Below are 19999 nucleotides of genomic sequence, written 5' to 3'. Positions count from 1 at the left end.
AAGAAAGATTTGGTTAAGGACCTGGAGGCTGTAGAAATGAGCGAACAACAATTCATACTTCAGGTGTGAGACCGTGCAATGATGAAACCTAGATCTTCACACTAACTGGAGAGGGGCATAGGTCCACGTGGAATCCCATGAGATTATATTATCCTCATCCACAGCAATGAATGAAAGTTAATTTTAAATGTTGCTTTGCAGTCATGCCACTGCATTGATCAATGTGCTTCATTGTCTTCATGACCTGTCGTGTGTTGGGTCTGGTGTGGTAAAAATCCCTTTACAAACTAAGGGAAGAGCTGGTGTTTGAGATTTTGAACCAACACACTTTTGAAACGGTCACTGAAGCAGTTGGACTTTGTGGTGTTAATGATGACCAGGCACACGAGTGCCATTTACTGGAAAGAAACGTTATCTGGTGTCGATAGGAATAGCACTTGTGCCTCTCAAACTGATTCCCTGGACACTGAAAGGTGATCCTTATGTTATGTAAATTGTATTTCTATAGTGCTTACGACCCATTAAAGCGATTCAGTGTGCTCAAATAGACCACAGATATTACAAAATCTGTGAAGACGTGTGGTGGCCCTCTACTGGTGGCATTAGTGGCTGTTACTTTTCCAGCATGCAGTTGCATGGTCAGTTCGAAGATGAGGGAGCTATGAGGGAAGGGTGCCATTAATGCCTGGTTGGTATTGGATAAAAGACTATGTGCAGCAGCCGCCCCAGCACGTGTAGAGAACCAGACACCACTGTCCCTTCTGGCTCCATATCCCTGCAGTGCACTGTAACTTTACTCCTAAGCATGGAGTGTAGCAGACTGGAATAGTTCATGACCACATTTTAGTCTTCGGATTGTCTGAGCCAGCCGTTAAAGGTCACTGAAGGTCTCCATCATCTGCTGAAGAGACTGATTGCTGTGAAGTGTCCCACTCCCATTTTTGGTCCCAAAAGAACCAGCACAACTAGGAGGAGAGCAGTGCTTAATTAAGCCTTTAGAGCAATGAGAATGAATCCAGGGCAGACAGCTTTGATTTTTGTGAGCCTGGATATGTAATACAGCATCTGCTGTGGGCGTCTAAGAAGAACCTTGGGCCTGTGGAATGATTCCTTTTCATTGTGACTCTGCCTCTTGGGGAGAGCTTTAAAGAACTTGTCGATCAGAAGCATGTGTGCATTTAGGTTGCTGGCATCTGCCTCAGTCTCTACCACTCCCTCAGCTTCTACCCTATATGTTTCTTGGCTCTGCTCCAGCCCTTTGATTGGCTGACCCAGTGTCAACAGTCCATTAAGGCTGCTCATGGTGGTGTGTAGAAAACATTCATTGCAAGCCATGCCTCCTGGAGATGGTGGTGTAACCTGTGTTCGAGCTGCTGTACTAAGGTCTCCAGGTACAGTTAACTCTTTCGGATGTGTGATAGCTCAGTGGGATAACATGGTAGCTTCAGTGAACTGTGTGCAACATGCAGGCCTCTGCTTCTAATTCCTGCAGTGAGAGGGTGAGTGAAGAAATGAGCAGCAAGTGAAGAGATGGGTCTTACTGGCTGGAAATGAGTACTGTTAATGACTAATCCAATATACTTTCAGGAACAAGAACATCGAAACGCTGAGCAACCTCATGCGCTCGGTGATCGCCCTCTCGCCGGAGGACTTCCTGCCGTGTGTCTACCTGTGCCTGAACCGGCTGGGCCCGGCCTACGAGGGACTGGAGCTGGGCATCGGAGAGACCATCCTCATGAAGGCGGTAGCGCAGGCAACCGGTAACTAGCCGTTCTCTTTTGCACACTGCTGGAGTAGTACCCCCTACTCCCCCCCTCTCCCCCCTTACCTTGCCAGAGCCTCACAGGAACATTCACCCTTTCCCAAAAGGCGCTGTTCAGGCAAACATGCACACACGAGATGCAATAAAGCTGCTCGCGAGCATCCTTTCTAAATCTTAAAATGCCATATTCACCACAACCGCAGTTTCCTGCTACTAGACTGGCTCCCTGAGCCCCCTCCTCTTACACAGGTGTGCATTGACCCAAGCTTGAATACCCTACGAGCGTAAACCCACAGGGGATTCTTTCACAGCTTCTTCCGGTGTTGTCTTACGAAAGCTTCCCTGTGGTCTGACATGGCAGCCCTCCCCAGCAGGAAGCGCCCCTGCTTTTATTCCTGTAGAAAGGGGTCTGTCTTTTTCCGATGATCCCCGCTGCCTGCATTGATCCTGGTTGCTTTGGATAAGTAAGGTCTGTCCACTCCTAATAAAGGCGCGGCCCCGTCATTTAAGGGATATGTGATTTTCTGATTCTGTATTAGGCGAGGGCCCTTTCTTTGACTTTCTTTTGGTAAGATGGGCTTATTCGTAAATTTGTAAGCATTGTGATAACCTGTTGATTGGAGTAATGGCAGCCCAGGAGCCTGCATGTCCCATCTCCTGACCATAACCTACCTGCTTGCAAACACTGCTTATAAATGAGATGTATTACCATTGGGGAAGTGTAGTTATTCTGGTCATCATAGGACATAGGCTCGAAGAAATACCCTTGTATGCAACAAAGGCCAAAAGGGTGGAGAGGTAATTTCCACACAGCAAGGGGTATTATTTGTGTAGAACCTCCAGGGAAATATACATCCTCCCATATTCAGTAACCAAAAAGTATCCAGGGTGGCTAAAGATTAAAAAAAAACCACCAGAAACTCCAGGTATCCCTTTAATGTTGAGTGGTGGTGGCTATTAAAAACAAAGGAAGGGTGTTTCCAGGATGGTTTCTTTAGGGATTTTAGCCTGGATAATGCTCTCTTAATCTCTTTTATGCTCTCTACCCCCAGGTCGCCAGCTGGATAAGATTAAGGCCGAGGCACAGGAGAAAGGAGACCTGGGGTTGGTGGCAGAAAGCAGCCGCAGTAACCAACGCACAATGTTTGCTCCACCCAAACTCTCTGCCTTCGGTGTCTTTAACAAGCTCAAGGAGATTGCCAGGATGTCCGGAAATGCGGTGCGTGTGGAGCTACATTATAATGAAATTATATGGGAAACACATACATTTATCAGGTTAATTCAGCTAAGATCTCCAGAGACAGATGTATTTTGTTTAAAATTATAAAGTTGTTCACACATGCTACATTTGCATATGCATTTTGTGTTCCTAATTCATAAGTTTTGAGCCAGGGCAGCATAACATGCAGGAAGTTCCTTGTGATATGTACATTTTATGCTTGTACCTTTTCTAACTAATTGTAGATTTGGAGACGTAGTGTAATTTAATGGATTTTCTCAATTTATTTTCACCTCTTTTGGGAGGGGACATTACTGTAATGGGGGTGGGTCCCCTTTTTCCTTCCATTTCTTAATTTTATTCAGTTACATTTAAATGATCCCATTACCTTACCTATTTTTCTTCACCAGCTGATAGATATCTTTCATATCCTCCTTGACTGGCCATTTCCACATTCCAATCCTCTCTAGGTGGTTTCCTGAGATTTCAGATTAGCAAGAACAGCACATTATAGTTTTCCCATTTGTCCCTTGAATTTTTTCCAAATCCATCCTTCAGTTGCATGGTGATTGGGGCTCATTTTCTTTTTTCATAGGGGAATCTTCATGTGTCCGGGGTGATTGGGTGCAGGATGTAAATTCTCGGTACAAAATACATCCGTACCCAACTACAGAGATAAACCTGTCACAAAACCCAAATCTCCATATAAGCACAAGTTATCCAGTCTGAAAGTCCTGATCTAGAGGCCACCTTATATTCCATTCTTCCCTTTTTCCTGGCTACATGCTCAGTGTCTGAAATCCTTAAATGACAACAGCAACACAAATATTTTTGCAAGTAGCCGGTCAGATCCTTGAATCCTCTGAAGACCCCTCATTGGCTGAATGTAAAAAAGAAACTACCAAGGACCTGCTGCTCTCCCCAAGCCCCAACGTAGACTGTGTTCGGCGCTGGAGAGCTGACACCGCCGGAGTGTGGACCCCACATCGCCACGGGTCCCCTACTATGGCCTTGGGTTCAGACGCGGATGTCGCTGCCAGCAGAGATGAGGCCGACTTGCTTTTGGGACCCAGTCGCCCTGCGGAGGTCCGAGGGCTGCTCTACTGTGTGCGGACCCTGGGGAGTGCTGCACAGATGTTCCGGCCCTGCGGAGGCACCATGCAGTAATGGAGGGGCTCGTCCTGATCCTGGGATGGGACCAGTTCTTTGTGCATTGGTGGACCCATGACCACGTGCTGGGGACATTGCAGGACTTGGGATGGCCCTGAAGGAGTATTGTTTGTTGCTGAGACTGCAGAGGGTGGTGGCACCCCTCCCCACCTCAGGAATGCCTTTGTTTTCGGGCTAGAGGAAGATATGCATTCTGCTTGCTGTGAAGATGAGACTGGTGCTGAGGGTTGTTCCTCTACTTCTCCCCGCACCCCAGCTTCATGGAGTGTCTCCTCTGTTGCTGCCCTCAGACTCTGGGCTAGCGAAAGGTTGTCCTTTGCCACCCTGCCCCGCCACCCCCTGCAGGAGTCCCTGGGGCCTTACTGCACCTTGGGGGACCTACCATGCTCCTGCCGGCCCACCCAGCAGGGTGGCTGGGGTCTAGTGGCTTCTCCGTTTGAAGGGCCCTCTTGACCTGGTTGCGTGGGGGGCCACATGGCTGCTGGCGCCACTGCTCCAAGACTTTTGTACAACTCTGGAGCCCTCACCTCAGTGAAGGGGCTTGTCTCACTCTGCTTGACACCACAGGTGTCTGGCTCCCCATGCTGCTGAAGGGCAAGCGAGCTAGGAGACCTCCTGCACCACACCCTCATCCCGCATGTGGCAAATCCCCACGAGCACCGCCACCTACCACGCCCTGGCTGCTCGTGCTGCTTAGTGGTAAGCAAGCCAGGTAAATGTATTCTCTTCTCCACAGCCTTCTGAAATTGGTCTCCTAATACCCACCGTGGGCAAGAACAGAGTCCCACCGCCTTCCCGGCCTAGCCCAAAAATGGACCACTTCACTACTGCGCTGACAGGGGCTCTGGGGGAGCGGGGAAGGGTCTCTGGGATGGCAGACACTTTGAAACATGCCCAGCACAATCTAGTCACCATCCTCCAGGGCATACAAGACTCAGACAGCAGGGCGGCTCCACCGCTATGGTGGTGGAGCGTCACCCCACTGCTGCTACCCAGCAGAGGCAACAGTGAAAAGGAAAATGATAATACAATCATTAATATTTTCTTTTTCACAGTTGCCTCCACTGGGTAGCCAAGTTGCGGGGCTGGGTCATCCTCCTGAGCTTCAGGAGGAGGAGGAGTAATGGGCACTACTAAGTGTGCATGATGGTTTGGCTTTCCATTTTAGGCCGGCCAAACCGCCATGCGCATTTAGCATTTCTCCACCCGGCTTTGTTTAGCCGGATGGGGAAAAGCCATTGCCACTTAGACACTGTCTGAGCGGTGAAGTAAGCTGCTCAGACCAATCCCAGCGCTGCTCTCATGCTTCATGCTGGAAATAGCATGCCAGACTTTCCATCTGGGACCCTGCGCAGTATGGGCTGGTCGGGGTTCAGCAGAAGACTAAGACACACCATCAGGTAAGTCTAAATATATTTATTTATTTTTTATATTTTTCAGTGTATTTATGTGCCCTTCGCATTGTGGACAGCCGCCACTGTCAAACGGACCTTGAAAACAGGGTGGGTGAATGTTTGTCACCAGAGTCAATGAGGCTGAGCTCTGTGCGTCTTCCGTGGAGGATGAGGTATACATCCTGAAGCGGCAGGTGGCCGAACTTATGATCTTGGTGGCTGTCCTGGAGGAGGGGGCGGAGACTGCTGAGAACTGCTCACGCTGCCATAACCTGCAGATAGTGGGGTTCCTGGAGGGCTCGGAAATGCCTGATGCTTCAAATTTCCCAAAGGACTGGTTTCACTCATGGTTCCTAGAGTTGGCCCTCTGGCCTTGGTTCGTAGCCCATTGATCCCTGATCCAGCGCCCCTCACCTGGGTTCCTGGTGCGCCCCTTGATTTGCCATGGAATCTCAGTTTTCTGGACTGGGATGTGATCCTTATAGAGGCCACTTGGCCATCGAACTTTGTTTTGAAAACACGCACAATATGCTATTTAATGACCTTATCAAGGCTGTCGAGCAGCACTGCCACTCCTGCACAGAGGCCATGCAAAAACTCCTGCCATTAAATCTCCAATATATTCTCCTCTTCACAGCAAAACTCAGTCTTCTTTGAATCTAGGTCCTTCGTTTTGAGACCCCTGAGCAGGGCGTGTCAGAGGGTGTCAAATGTTTATTACATTGAGGAATACAAATAATTCAAAAGCAATTGTTCATATGCATGAAGAAAAAGCCCACCTGCGGGTCGACCACATTGCCCTCAAAAACGTGGCTCTGTGCATGCATATAAAGGCCGGCTGTCTGATCTGAGAATACTGAGGGCTTATAGCAGGTCTTCCACAGGTCATCCAGTCCAAAAGAACGAAGTGACCTTCGGATATTATCAAGCCACTTTATTTGACGGGAGCTGACAGATTTATTACATGCTAAAGGGCAGCAATTAGCTAACTCTGGGGTAGACCAGAGACCCCTCCAAAACAACAATGGACGTGCTCTGCACTTGCTCGCCATCCTTTTTATGCCCATGTCCAATGTCCGGGATCATAAGAGGGTGCTCGGTGGAAGGTGGACAATGTTTCTCAAAAACATCTTCTCTGGTCTAATGAGCTCATCAATATTTACAAAGCCCCACAGTTCAGCACTGTATAAAGCAGACCCCAGTGCCCTCGATTCATAGATTAGGAGACTGGGGCTTTCGGTTTGCTGGAAGAAACCCTATGCTCTTTGGAAATAGCCCCCACTATTTGTTTATGCTGTATGATCACCTTCCTGACATGGCATTTCCAAGACATGGAGTCGGCAAGAGTAACTCCCAAGTACGCAGAGGAGCCCACTCTTCTATGGCACGCCATCATGAGCCAATCTTCCTTTGAATGTTTTGTGTGGTTTGAAATAAATCAGTTTTGTCTTAGCTGTGTTGCTTTCTAATCCTCGCGAGTGACCGAACTCACCAAAGTGATTCATAAGCTTTGTAGTGCACTCAGGTTTTCATGTGAAGTCTTTAAGTGGGAAACCCCATTAAGGTGAACAGAAAATTAGCCACAGATGTAGCCTGCTGAATTACCTCAAGCCCACAAGCCCAATAGGACAGTGTCACAATTATTGTCTGACGTCATCCATGATGTCATTTAACAGGTCATAAGTGAAATATTATGTGGGGTCATAAACAGTGCATGGTGAGGCGCAAGTTATAGTTGGCTCAGGGAATGTCTGTGTTTTTTGCTAATTTCTGCAGATTTTTTATTATATTATTCATCCAACTTGCCGGCTGAGGACAGCTTTTGGCTGTGCGTAGCGGTGGATTGACCCATTCCATATCTCCCCCCTCCGCTCCCCTCACCGCCCCGCTCATAGTCTTTGCTATGCAGGGCTGCAGGCTGGCCACCGGGCCTGTCCTGCAGACAGACCCTGCACCCCAACCATGTGGGTGTCCAACCCCCCACTAGTGCACGGCATGTGGTTGGCTGCAGGACCTGGCCTCTGACCAGGTTTTGCTCCCAGCCACTCCTGGGTGCCCCTCCAGAGTTCCTGTATCCTGTAATTGGACCTGCAACGTTTTTAGGTCTTGGCCTAGCGTACCCTGTGCAGCCGAGATTTTATGTTTCTTAGTACGGGGGCTTGAACCTGCCCCTCTTCTCCATTGGCTTGCTTCCTAAACGGAGGCCAGCCATAGGAGGAGAGGGCCGTCACTCCATTCAAGCCCCGTCTTTTTCGGATTCGGGGGCGTGTTTTTTCGCTTCTTTTCCTTTTCTTTCTCCTCTTCCCATTGGCTGTAATTTTACCTTCCAGCCAATGGGAAGAGGAGAGAACGAAAACCACGCCCCCGAATCCGAAAATGTCGGCGCTTTGCTGAAGCCATTTCTGCCCGACCGCCGCTGGAAGAAGTAGAGAAACTGCCGAGTCCTCCGCTGAGTGCTCCTTCCCCCTCGTTGTTTGTGCTTGCTCTCCTTCCCCCTCGTTGTTTGTGCTTGCTCTTCTGCCCCCTCGTGGTTTGTGCTTGTTTTTTTGTGAGTAGGTGACATGTGTGGCTGCCGCGGACAGGAGAAGCCGCTCTGTCTGACTGAGCGGGTGGATATGTTCCTTGGTGAGAGGCGGTGCACTGTACCAGCCCACGGCAGCAACATGTATTGTGCCTACCCCTTGCCTGGGATGGGGACCAACTCGCTGATGTATTACTACAACGGGAAGACGGTAAGGTCGCTTGGCAGTCTCCCTTGCGAAGCGCTTTCTTTTGAACTTGAAAAATAACTTAGTTAGTGCTTGTTGATCGTGTTCTTTTCGGTCTTGCAACTGCGAGCAAGATATGACGATGTGCGCTCAGTGCTTGTGTTTACTATTACTGTAATCGGCTCCAAAGTTGTAAATAGAATATAGTGCTCGGTTTCATGTTCGACATCTAAATAACGGGCGCGTTGCATCGAAAACCTGTGCATCTTGGTCTTGCGCGCAGAGGGCATGTTGCCGTTTTCTGGTGAGCCGAGAAGATGAAGTGTGTGCCCTGTCTAAAAATAAGGCGCTGGGGTTTCTGGGAACAATTAGAGCGCAGTCGGTCCGTGATGCCGGTGTTTCCTGTTTGGCTGTCCAGGGACCGGCTCGCCTGTTATTCCATCTGCTTCCACTCACAGCAGTTTATTGACTGGAGGGGCTGGCAGCCTGCTTCACACACTGGGCGCAGCATGCGCTGTGGGGAACTCCGTGCGGCCGCGCGAGCCCCGCGTCTTCACGTCAGAATACTTACTGGACTTGTAGTCAAGAGAGGCCTCTCTTCCGGGCCCGGCCTGGACCCGAGAGAGATGCTGTTGTATTGTTTACAGTATGTGAACGCGGGTACCCTTCCATCCAGCGTTCAGTGTTTCATTTAATGGGCTGTCTCGTCGACAATGCCACTCCCATTGAAGACGAACTGCACACACCTTGCATGCTTGGACAGTTCACAGAAGTGGACAGTACCGAACGGATGCCCTGTCTGACTGCGAGGATTGGCTTGCTAAGAATATGCCACCTGTTTGCAAGTATGCAAAAGAACCGACAAAAAGTTGTCCTGTGCATACTTAGAGCTGGGTTTAATATCAAACACTTGTATTGGTTTGCTTGAAGCAAAGTAGGGGCTGGCCAGTCACGTGGCTGTTTTTTGTTGCTGGTTATGTTGCTCTTAAACTCAAAATTGTTATTGAGCAGATGTTGAATTGATTGTATCTCCAGCGTTAAACACCTTTTGTACGAAGTGCTCGCACGTGATTTAGAGAATGATGTTTGCTTCCTTCGTTTTCGGTGACTTTGGAAAGTTTGTTTGCTCAGATTGCCATGCAGGGGTTGCATCGGCAGCCGGGTGATGGGCCCGTGTAGTGTGGTTTCCTTTTGTGCAGAGTTGTTGTACAGCACACCGTGGCCAGGCCTGAGGAAGTGTCCGCCTCACATCTTCGTTACGGCAAGGACCGTGCGTCTCCAGCCCCCCCCTCGTTGTGCTTGCTTTCCTGCCCCCCCTCGTTGTGCTTGCTTTCCGGCCCCCCCCGGTTGTCTCCTGACCCCTGGTTGTGCTTGCTCCTGACCCCTGGTTGTGCTTGCTCTCCTGCCCCCTCGTTGTGCTTGCTCTCCTTGCCCGGTTGTGTTTGCTTTCCGCCTCCCCTCCCCCTGGTTGTCTCCTGACCCCTGGTTGTGCTTGCTCTCCTGCCCCCTGGTTGTGCTTGCTCTCCTGCCCCCTGGTTGTGCTTGCTCTCCTGCCCCCTGGTTGTGCTTGCTCTCCTGCCCCCTGGTTGTGCTTGCTCTCCTGCCCCCTGTCCCCTCTTTGTGCTTGCTCTCCTGCACCCCTGTTCCCTCGTTGTTCTTGCTCTCCTGCCCCCCTGTTCCCTCGTTGTGCTTGCTTTTCTGCCCTCTGTTTCCTCGTTGTGCTTGCTTTCCTGCCCCCTGTTTCCTCGTTGTGCTTGCTTTCCTGCCCTCTGTTCCCTCGTTGTGCTTGCTTTCCTGCCATCTGTTCCCTCGTTGTGAGCGTTTTTTCTCAGTTTTTTAAAATAATTAAATTCTTCAATGGAATCCTTGAAGGCAGAGACACATTAAATACCAGGCATGATTTAGGTATTCATTATCTAAATGTAGGCGCTCCTGCTGCACAAATATCACTACACTTCACTCTGCATCAGCCTTCAGTTGCACTGCATCCGTACTCCCATGGTGAAACTCATGGTGACCCTATGACTCCTATCTCTGCTTCTCTTGCTTATCATTTCTACACCTGTCCTCCATGACCTATTTGAAACAATATGCAATGGAGGCTCAGGTGTTCTTTGTCTATAAAAAGTCCATTTATAGAACCAGGAAACTATCCAGACGCTCTCTCCAAAATTAAGGACAAATTGTAACACCTTATGCACTGGCAGCTGACTGTCCCTTTTGCCATAGAGTATATACCACCTGGGTGACTGTGTGGCTCTGTGTGTGTGTGTGTGTCTGTGTGTGTGTGTGTGTGTGGCTGTGTGTGTGTGGCTGTGTGTGTGTGGCTGTGTGTGTGTGGCTCTGTGTGTGTGTGGCTCTGTGTGTGTGTGGCTCTGTGTGTGTGTGGCTCTGTGTGTGTGTGGCTCTGTGTGTGTGTGGCTCTGTGTGTGTGTGGCTCTGTGTGTGTGTGGCTCTGTGTGTGTGTGGCTCTGTGTGTGTGTGGCTCTGTGTGTGTGTGGCTCTGTGTGTGTGTGGCTCTGTGTGTGCGTGGCTCTGTGTGTGCGTGGCTCTCTGTGTGCGTGGCTCTCTGTGTGCGTGGCTCTCTGTGTGCGTGGCTCTCTGTGTGCGTGGCTCTCTGTGTGCGTGGCTCTCTGTGTGCGTGGCTCTGTGTGTGTGCGTGTGGCGCTCTGTGTGTGTGTGCGCGTGTGGCACTCTGTGTGTGTGTGTGTGTGGCGCTCTGTGTGTGTGCGCGTGTGGCGCTCTGTGTGTGCGCGTGTGGCGCTCTGTGTGTGCGTGTGGCGCTCTGTGTGTGCGTGTGGCGCCCTGTGCGTGCGTGTGGCGCTCTGTGCGTGCGTGTGGCGCTCTGTGCGTGCGTGTGGCGCTCTGTGCGTGCGTGTGGCGCTCTGTGCGTGCGTGTGGCGCTCTGTGCGTGCGTGTGGCGCTCTGTGTGTTGGGCTCTGTCTGTGTGTGTTGCTTTTTTGGTAGGTGTCGCTGTGTGTGGGTGGCTCTGTGTGGGTGGCTGTGTGTGTGGGTGGCGATATGTAAATGACTCTGTGGGTGGCTCTGTATGTGTGTGTGGCTGGCTTTGTATGTGTGGCTCTGTGTGGGTGCAAATGAAATAGGTCTCGCATTTGCGAGCGATTAAGCTATTGGCATTGTTAATGACTGCCATTTATTGGTTTTAAAAACATAAATAAAAATGTCATGAGCAATGCCAATAGCTCTAACTTTAACAATGCCGAGACCATTGCATTGTAAATGCTTGTTCTTCAAGTTGCTGCCAGTAAATCAGAACATCCATTCCCAGGGGAACAAAAGAGCAGTCTGGGAAAAAAAACCTCTCTTGGCAAATCAGAAACCCACATTTTTGTAACTCATGGTACCACAGGAATCCCGCTGGACCAACCACCCAGATATACAGATTTTTTTTGTTTTGGGAAAGTTTAGTGGAAATTACTGAAGTGGTCCCAAAGTTATCAGCGAAACAAAGTTTTCTTCCTATGGAAACTCTGACCTAACTAGAACTAGATAGTATCGACCACCTGGGAGTGGGTGTGTGTTTGTGTGTGTGTATGTATATATATATGTATGTGTTTATATATATATATATATATATATATATAAGTGTATATATATGCAAATAGATCCTGCTGCCAAAGTCAGTTTTCCCCTCAGGGCTGGATGAACAAAACCGGTACAGACCCCTAACGGCTCGTGAAAATAAGTGCTATTTATTTCACCACGACCTCCTCAGCATGACTCGTTTCGACCGGGTCTCCCCGGTCTTGATCACATGTAAAGGTACTGCAAGAGATTACAAGAGATTGCTAGCGGGAACTTGCCTCCAGTCGTACAAATTTAAAAGGCTGTGAAAAGTAAAACGAGGTAGATCATTAACAGAAATAGCATAAATACATATTTGTTTTATTTTATTTGAAAAGTTTTATATAGTGCTGGCTAAACCCGGAGGTATCAGAGTGCTTTACAAGAGGAGGTACCATAGATTTCAAAACATAGCTACATAGTTACAACATTTCAGGTAAATAATAACTGGAGAAACGAGTTACAACGGCATGGCTCGGGTAAGGGGAAACAATGTAGACACGGGAGGGAGGTTCGGGGAAAAGAGTAGAAGAGGAGGGAAAAGAGTGAAAAAGGAAAGAGGAGAGGGAGGAGGTAGGAAACACAAAGGAGCGACGAGAAAAGATACTGTGTCTGATAAACAGATGGGTAGGAGACGTCCAAAGGGGAAACAGATCCAAACTCTTCAGTAGCTGCGAAGGGCAACTCGACCGGTCATCGGCCGAAGGTTAGCTTGGGCACCGAAGTACATCAGAGGGTTAAGGTAACAGCCTAGAGGAGAACATCAAAAGGTTTCATAGAGCGCCTATCAAGGAGTGAGGTGCTGGATTCCCAGCAATAAAGGGAACCGTTTCTAACAACCTCCGCTATGTGCGACTCCCTTAACACTGAGGGGAATCTGAGACTCCAGGGTAGACCGCCCCGCTCCCGCCTCCCAGCTGCTCCTCCCTCCCAGCTGCTCCTCCCTCCCTCCTCGACCTAAATGGCGGCAGCTGCGCGGCAGTGAGAGTGACCCTTGACCCTTCTTGCAGGCCAGGTCGCTCCCACGCCATACAGCACCACCAGTGTGTCTGTGCCCTCCCCCGTACTGCCGATTCAGCCGCGAGTTCGCAGCTGCTGTCCCCTGTGCCCCTGCCACATGGTTTGTGCTATAACTGTATTTTGTTGCCATAACTGTACTTCACTGCAGTAAGTGTACTGTGCTTCTGTACTGCTTTGCCCCTTCGTGTTTTGTTTAATTGTTGTGCCCTCATCACCGTTCTGCTCTCTCCCCCCCTTTTCTCTTCTGTATCCCAGCCGTCCCTTTCCCACCGCTGCTCCCCTGCAGCCCCGCCCCCTCGCTCTCACATTCGCCGCCCCCGCCTCCCAGCTGCTCCTCCCTCCTCGACCTAAATGGCGCCCGAAGCACGCCGCTGGTGCGCCAGAGGCAAGCCCGTCTGCGCCCGTCCGTGCATGAACAGCGCCCAGCGCCAGAACCCCAGGACCCTGCGAACGCCACGCCACCAGACTCCGATTCGACGCCACCACCCTCCTCGCACTCAACACCGGCCGAAACCACACCTGCTTCCAGGCCGCCTCGAAACAGACCCACGGATCCTTCTCCTGCCGCACCTGCGACAGAACCTCCAAACCTGGACTGGACCCAACCACCTCCGCTGCATACTCCTTAACACCTGCTCCGCAGGCAAACATGCCGTCGAGCTCTGGGATCTGATCGACACCTCCGCCCCAGACGTGACCTTCCTGACCGAGACCTGGTGGAACGACTCCTCGGTGCCCGACTTCGCCTTAGCCATCCCGCCCGGACGGCTACAAGATCACCCACAGGGATTGCGCCAACGGAGTCGGAGGAGGAATAGCCATCGTCCGCAAGTCCACCCTCAAGGTCTCCACCCACGCGGATGACACTGCTGAACACCCGCACTTCCGGATCCACACCAATCCCAACACCACCCTCAGAGGAACACTTATCTACAGACCCCCCGGACCCTGGCTCAGTTCAGCGACTCCATCGCCGACCTCGCCAGCACCCACGCACTCGCCTCCACGGACTACATCCTCCTCTGGGACTTGAACTTCCACCTCGAGAACAACGACGACGCCAACTCCGCCACCCTGATCGACAACCTCGCCAACCTTGGCCTCAGACAACTAGTCATCGCACCCACCCACGCCGCCGGCCACACGCTGGACCCAGTCTTCTCCACAGGCACCCACGTCACCTTCGACCACACCACCGAACTCCACTGGATCGACCACCGCTGCATCCATTTTAACCTTCAAGAAACCAACATCGCACCACTGCACCCAACAGCTGCCTCGCCGCTGCTGGACCAAAGTCACTGAAGATCAGCTGATCACCGCCCTCACGCAGAACCCACCCACCGACCCCACCAACCCAGACGCCGCAGCCTGCAACCTCAGACAGTGGATTGACGACTGCGCCAACACCCTCGCCCTGCTCAAGAAACCCTCCAACAGCCACGCCAGCAAGAGAGCCACATGGTTCACCGACGAGCTCCAGACCTCCAAACGCGCATGCCAGAAACTGGAAAAGATATGGCTCCATGAACGCACACCGGACAGCCACGCAGCCCACAAGGACGCCACCCGCAGACATCACCACCTCATCAGATTAGCCAAGAGATGCTTCTTCAAAGACCGCTTGGACAACAACGCAAACAGCAAAGAGATCTTAAGCATCGTAAAGGGACTCTCCAACCCCAATGCCAATGACATCCTGCCCTCGCAAGAACTGTGCGACTCACTAGCCATCTTCTTCCACCGCAAGATCGCTGACATCCATGACAGCTTCAACACCACAACAGCCCCGACTACACCAGACTCCACCTCCCCTGTGAACACCACCAGCGCCAAGCGCCTGACCTCCTGGTCCACCGTCCACGACGACGAGACACGCAAGGTCATGAACTCCATCCACTCAGGATCTCTGTCAGACCCGTGCCCACACCACGTATTCAACAAAGCAGACGCAGCCATCGCACCCCAACTACGGAAGGTCATCAACATCTCCTTCAAAACAGCGACATTCCCGGAAAGCTGGAAGCACGCCAAAATCAACGCCCTCCTCAAGAATCCCAAAGCGGACCCCAAGGACCTCAAGAACTTCTGGTCCATCTCCCTGCTCCCGTTCCCGGCAAAGGTCATCGAGAAAATCGTCAACATGCAATTGGTCTGCCAACTGAAAGACAACAAAATCTTGGACCCGTCCCAGTCCGAATTCAGACGCAACCACAGCACCGAGACAGCCTTCATCGCCGCCACAGACGACATCAGGCGCCAACTAGACAACAGCGAAACATCAGCCCTCATCCTCCTGGACCTGTCAGCTGCCTTCGACACGCTCTGCCATTGCACTCTAAAGACACGCCTCCTAGAAGCTGGAATCCAAGAGAAGGCCCTTGACTGGACCACGTCCTTCCTCTCCAGCAGAACCCAGAGAGTCCGCCTCCCACCCTTCCGATCCGAAGCCACCGACGACATCTGCGGCATCCCACAGGGCTCATCCCTCAGCTTGACGCTGTTCAACTTCTACATGGCCCCCCTCGCACAAGTGGCCCACCACAACCTCAACATCATCTCCTACGCCGACGACACCCAGCTCATCCTCTCCCTCACCAAGGACCCACACAACGCCAAAACCAACCTCCACGAGGGAATGAAGGCTGTCGCCACTAGATGAGGAGCAGCCGTCTGAAACTGAACTCGGACAAGACAGAAGTCCTCATCCTAGGTCCCGCCCCCTCTGCTTGGGACGGCTCCTGGTGGCCAACCACACTGGGAACAGCACCAACACCCACCGACCATGCACGCAACCTAGGATTCTTCCTCAACTCCTCCCTCTCCATGTCGAAGCAGGTCAACGCTATCTCCTCCTCCTACTACAACACCCTCCACGTGCTCCGCAGGATCTACAAGTGGATCCCGACCGAAACAAGAAGAACGGTGACACAGGCCCTCGTCAGCAGCAGACTGGACTACGGCAACACACTCTACACAGGTATCCCGGCCAAACACCTGCAACGACTAAAACGCATCCAGCACGCCTCAGCCCGACTGATCCTCACCATTGCCCGCCGCAGCCACATCTCCTCCCACCTAAGATACCTGCACTGGCTCCCCGTCAACAAGAGGATCACCTTTAAACTCCTCACCCACGCACACAAAGCGCTCCACAACACCGGACCAGCCTACCTGAACAACAGACTTCTATGCCCCCGCCAGCTCCGCTCCGCCAGCCTCGCCCTTGCTGCCGTCCCACGCATCCAACGAACGACCTCCGGCGGCAGATCCTTCTCTTTCCTCGCCGCCAAGACCTGGAACACCCTCCCCACCCATCTACGGTAGACCCAAGACCTGCTCACCTTCAGAAGGCTCCTCAAGACCTGGCTATTCGAGCAGTAGCAGCTTAACCTCCCCCCGCACCCCCCCTTCCCACCTCCCTTACCCCCCTCCCTCAGCGCCTTGAGACCCTCACGGGTAAGTAGTTCGCTTTACAAATTCTTGATTGATTAATGAGAACAACCAATACACTGAGAAAGTGGCACTATGTATCGATTCATTGACAACCTATTTATTCTGTGGGGAGGCAGTGAAAGTGAACTAGAAGTCTTCTTGACTAAATTAAATCATGATTGTAATTAATATAGACACAGTCGTCAACCATGCTACTTCATGGATGTAGAGTTGGAGGTCCGGGATAACATATTGACAACCAGGATCCGCAGGAAACAGACAGTAACCAACTCTATCCTACATGCGAATAATAAGCACCCAGATGCTCTCAAGTGGAGCATTCCCTATAGCCAGATGCAGAGAGCAAGGAGGGTTTGCTCAACAGAAAAGTTGTGCGACGAAGAAGTGTGTAGTAGGGTTAGGAACTTCAGAGAACGAGGATAATCCATAATCGCAATGGAGAACGCCAGGAAAAGGGCTAAAGAAAAAAACAAGAGGACCGTCTTTGTACCCGGAAAATATTCAGGAGGAGAACAGCAAAATAGTAAAGAGACTGTTCCTTGAATATAGTATGGGCCAGCTCAGTATCAAGAAAATTCTTATAAAGAATTGGTACGTAATAAAAAATTATAAACATCTTGGAGAGATTTTTGAGAAAGGACCACAAGTAACATCTAAGAGATGTTAGAGCACTCTAATTAATAGATCCTATGCTTAAAGACTTTGATAGAAAAACAGACATTTGAGGTGAGCAGATCTAGAGTGTCGCTGGTGTTGAGAGTGCTCTAACAGGAGATGCTTTCCACCTAAACTTGAGAACTACCCAGAGTTCTCTCCTTTTTTGTGTGTATAAGTGTATATGTATAAATGTCGAAGCAGGTCAATGTATAAATGTGTGTGTGTGTGTATGTGTATGTATATGTATATATATATATATATATATATATATATATATATATATATATATACACACAACATGGAGACTGTAGTGAGGGTCAGTTAGATCTCAGTGTCCATAGTAATGTACAGAATATAGTATACAGTTTATTCCCACAGCTGAGTATGGGGATGATCCATGACTCCGTGAGGCAAAGCCTTAAGTGGGTCTAGCGCCCTTCTTCTCCTTACCAATGTTAATAATTAGCCCTTCACATCTGCATAAATAGTGCGTCTTTTTAACCAAGGATAATTAACCAGTACCAGGATAGAAGAGGTTAAATTTGTGCATTAAGTTAAAATCCCATTATTTCACAAATGGAAGCAACAAGGGAGGTTGCTTCCACATAATTAATTTTAATATTCATTCTGCTAGGCAGTAAACTGTTTTTTTGTTCTCTTCTCATGCCAGTTTTGCACTACTATAGAAATACACTAGAATGTGATTGTCACAATGTAATAATAAATGTGTCAACATACACAATATTTAGAGCAACTGCACTAAATAAACTTATGTGTTCAGTGATCCTGTATAGAAATAATCTGTGTGAGTTCAGCCAGAGTACCATTGTTGGATAACTAGGATGAATAATACAACACTTTTTTTAACTGTAACCACCGTTGTCCATTGTTGGTATCTTTTCATAGTTTTACATGGTGTGCCAACCTCACCTTTGATGCTATGTATCAGTTATAGAATCTACTTTGAAATTATGATTGTCTGTTCGGGAAAGTTAATACTTTAAGCTCATTGGCTGCCAATTAGATACTCATTGAACTATATGTGCGAAGAATTAAAAGTATGCATTTAATACTGCGATAAAACTACAAAGGAATCCTAGTGTTTAAAAATAAGAAGGGATTCTTGCGGATGTCTGGGAATAGCACAAAAGCATGAAAATCTATGAAAGATACCGAACCTGGATGACTCGATTATCTTTCTCTCTTGTAGTAATTCTCACAGTGAGAAAGAAAATTCTAAATGCGATGAGAACGAAGAATAAAACTCTCAGTCCTATTGGGTTTCTTTAAAACTTTATAAGGAGTTTATTGTACCAAACCTCCAGTCTTCGCTCTGATCCAGGCAGGAAGACAACCGCTTAATTGGATACACAAGCTTATATTGTACCCGTTTACCGTGGTACTCCCCGTTGGCCAGCCAAACAGGTTGTTAAATGTTTGCAACTGTTTTCCCTGCCTGATACCCTCACTTGTGAAATGACATTTTTTTTGTAAAGGTAGGTGAGATTTGGGCTGGGAGTCCTCGAGTTAGTTTGGTGAAAACTTGTGTCTGCTTGACTCATTCGAGATCTTCTTGTTACAGTGTGTTCTGTACCAAAACTGCAGAGTTAAATTGCATTTATTGCTCAATTTAGAAATCGCAGCCCCATTTTACCTCCTTTGCGGTATCTCCATCATTTGGGGCGGACAGTCATTTTTAATGAGAAGTACCTATAGATCTTCTGCACAGCAAGGTAATTTTAATAAAACAGATGCCAAAATATGACAAACTTTAAAGAGATGGTCTTCGTTGTTTAAAAAAAAAAAAGTGCGTGTATGTGTATATTTAACTAAACTGAAGTGTGGTGTATTAAAGTAGATGTTCTTACCGTTTTTCTTTTAGTCCATGAATAAGAAAATTGATATTATCAAGGGGATATTCGTAGCCTGCCGACACTCGGAAGCACGTTATATTGTTCGGTCAGTATCTTAAAGCCTGATCACACCCCAATTAGAACCCCCCTCCTTTCTCCGACCACTGCACCCTTTATTTTATGACGTTAAGATCGATTTACTCACTTGTTAAGCTTTTAGTTAATCTCCCTATGGGTCGCTCCTATCCCAAAACGAATTGCTTTGTGTCTTTAGATCTTTGGCTGGAAAGCTCCGGATTGGTCTTGCAGAGCAGTCAGTCTTGTCGGCTATTGCACAGTCTGTGTCCCTCACGCCTCCAGGACAAGGTAAATTCAGCAGTATCCAAAATGTGACCTTTGGTATGTTAAGACTCCTCCTTTACATTTTATGTAGAAGAGCCTCTTTTTTTGTGCCGATGTGAGTTGTGCTCTTTTATGTGTTTTTGTTTGGAGGGGAGGGTGGTTTCTCTTTTTTATTTCTATACTGGAATGACGAATATGATACAATTTGAGGTGCAAGTTAGTTAAGTGACTAAAATGGTAGATGGAAGGAGGGCACACATCACATTGGAATAACCGGACTAATTGTAGTTTAGAATAGCTCCTTAAATTATTCTGTAGTGTAGACGGACCTACTGCATACAGTATAAGCCTTAAATTGCATTCCTGCTTTTCATTTGTCTTATACGTCCTAGTCTTCTTTGTCGTTGTGCAATAGATGCCAATTCTCCTTGATTTGGGCATTCTTTTCTTGGACTGCATCACTTAGATTAGCTTTGTGAATAGAATAACCATGTCATTTTATCACCTGTGCTGTATAGTGCTTGGATATCCTGGTATATTTTGTCCTTTTGTTTTTATTTTTTCCTCTTTAATGTTGAGAATATTTAAAGCTTTCTGCTTCATTAATTCAGAAACAATCTGATTTTATTTTAAATCACTTTTATTGCCAAAAAGTATACTAAGAAAGCTTCTTCTGAGATTCATAATCTTGCTATAGTTAAGTGCTAAGAGGGACGGACATTTTCAATCTCCTCAACATTTAAAGCTTTAGTAGATTTTTTTATCTGGAGGATTTTTAGCTCTGAAGAAGGGCAGTGGTTCCGGAGCTCTTTGATGTACTGGCAGCATTTCTT

The 19999-nt window shown here is 48.9% G+C and overlaps 1 protein-coding gene across 3 annotated transcripts in view; it reads left to right on the top strand.

The window, feature by feature from the left end:
- The window catches only part of LIG1 (DNA ligase 1), a 452209-nt gene that overhangs the window by 236578 nt on the left and 195632 nt on the right, over window positions 1-19999 (top strand). For all 3 annotated transcript variants that reach the window (XM_078654820.1, XM_078654821.1, XM_078654822.1), the window contains 4 exons: window positions 1588-1760; window positions 2815-2981; window positions 18854-18930; window positions 19099-19190. In XM_078654820.1, coding sequence (XP_078510946.1) covers window positions 1588-1760; window positions 2815-2981; window positions 18854-18930; window positions 19099-19190 — 509 coding nt within the window. The remainder of the gene's footprint in view (window positions 1-1587; window positions 1761-2814; window positions 2982-18853; window positions 18931-19098; window positions 19191-19999) is intronic.

The sequence above is a fragment of the Lissotriton helveticus genome, chromosome 7 (genome assembly GCF_964261635.1).
Source record: "Lissotriton helveticus chromosome 7, aLisHel1.1, whole genome shotgun sequence".
NCBI classification, from domain to species: domain Eukaryota; kingdom Metazoa; phylum Chordata; class Amphibia; order Caudata; family Salamandridae; genus Lissotriton; species Lissotriton helveticus.
This window is presented reverse-complemented; position numbering and strand designations above follow the sequence as displayed.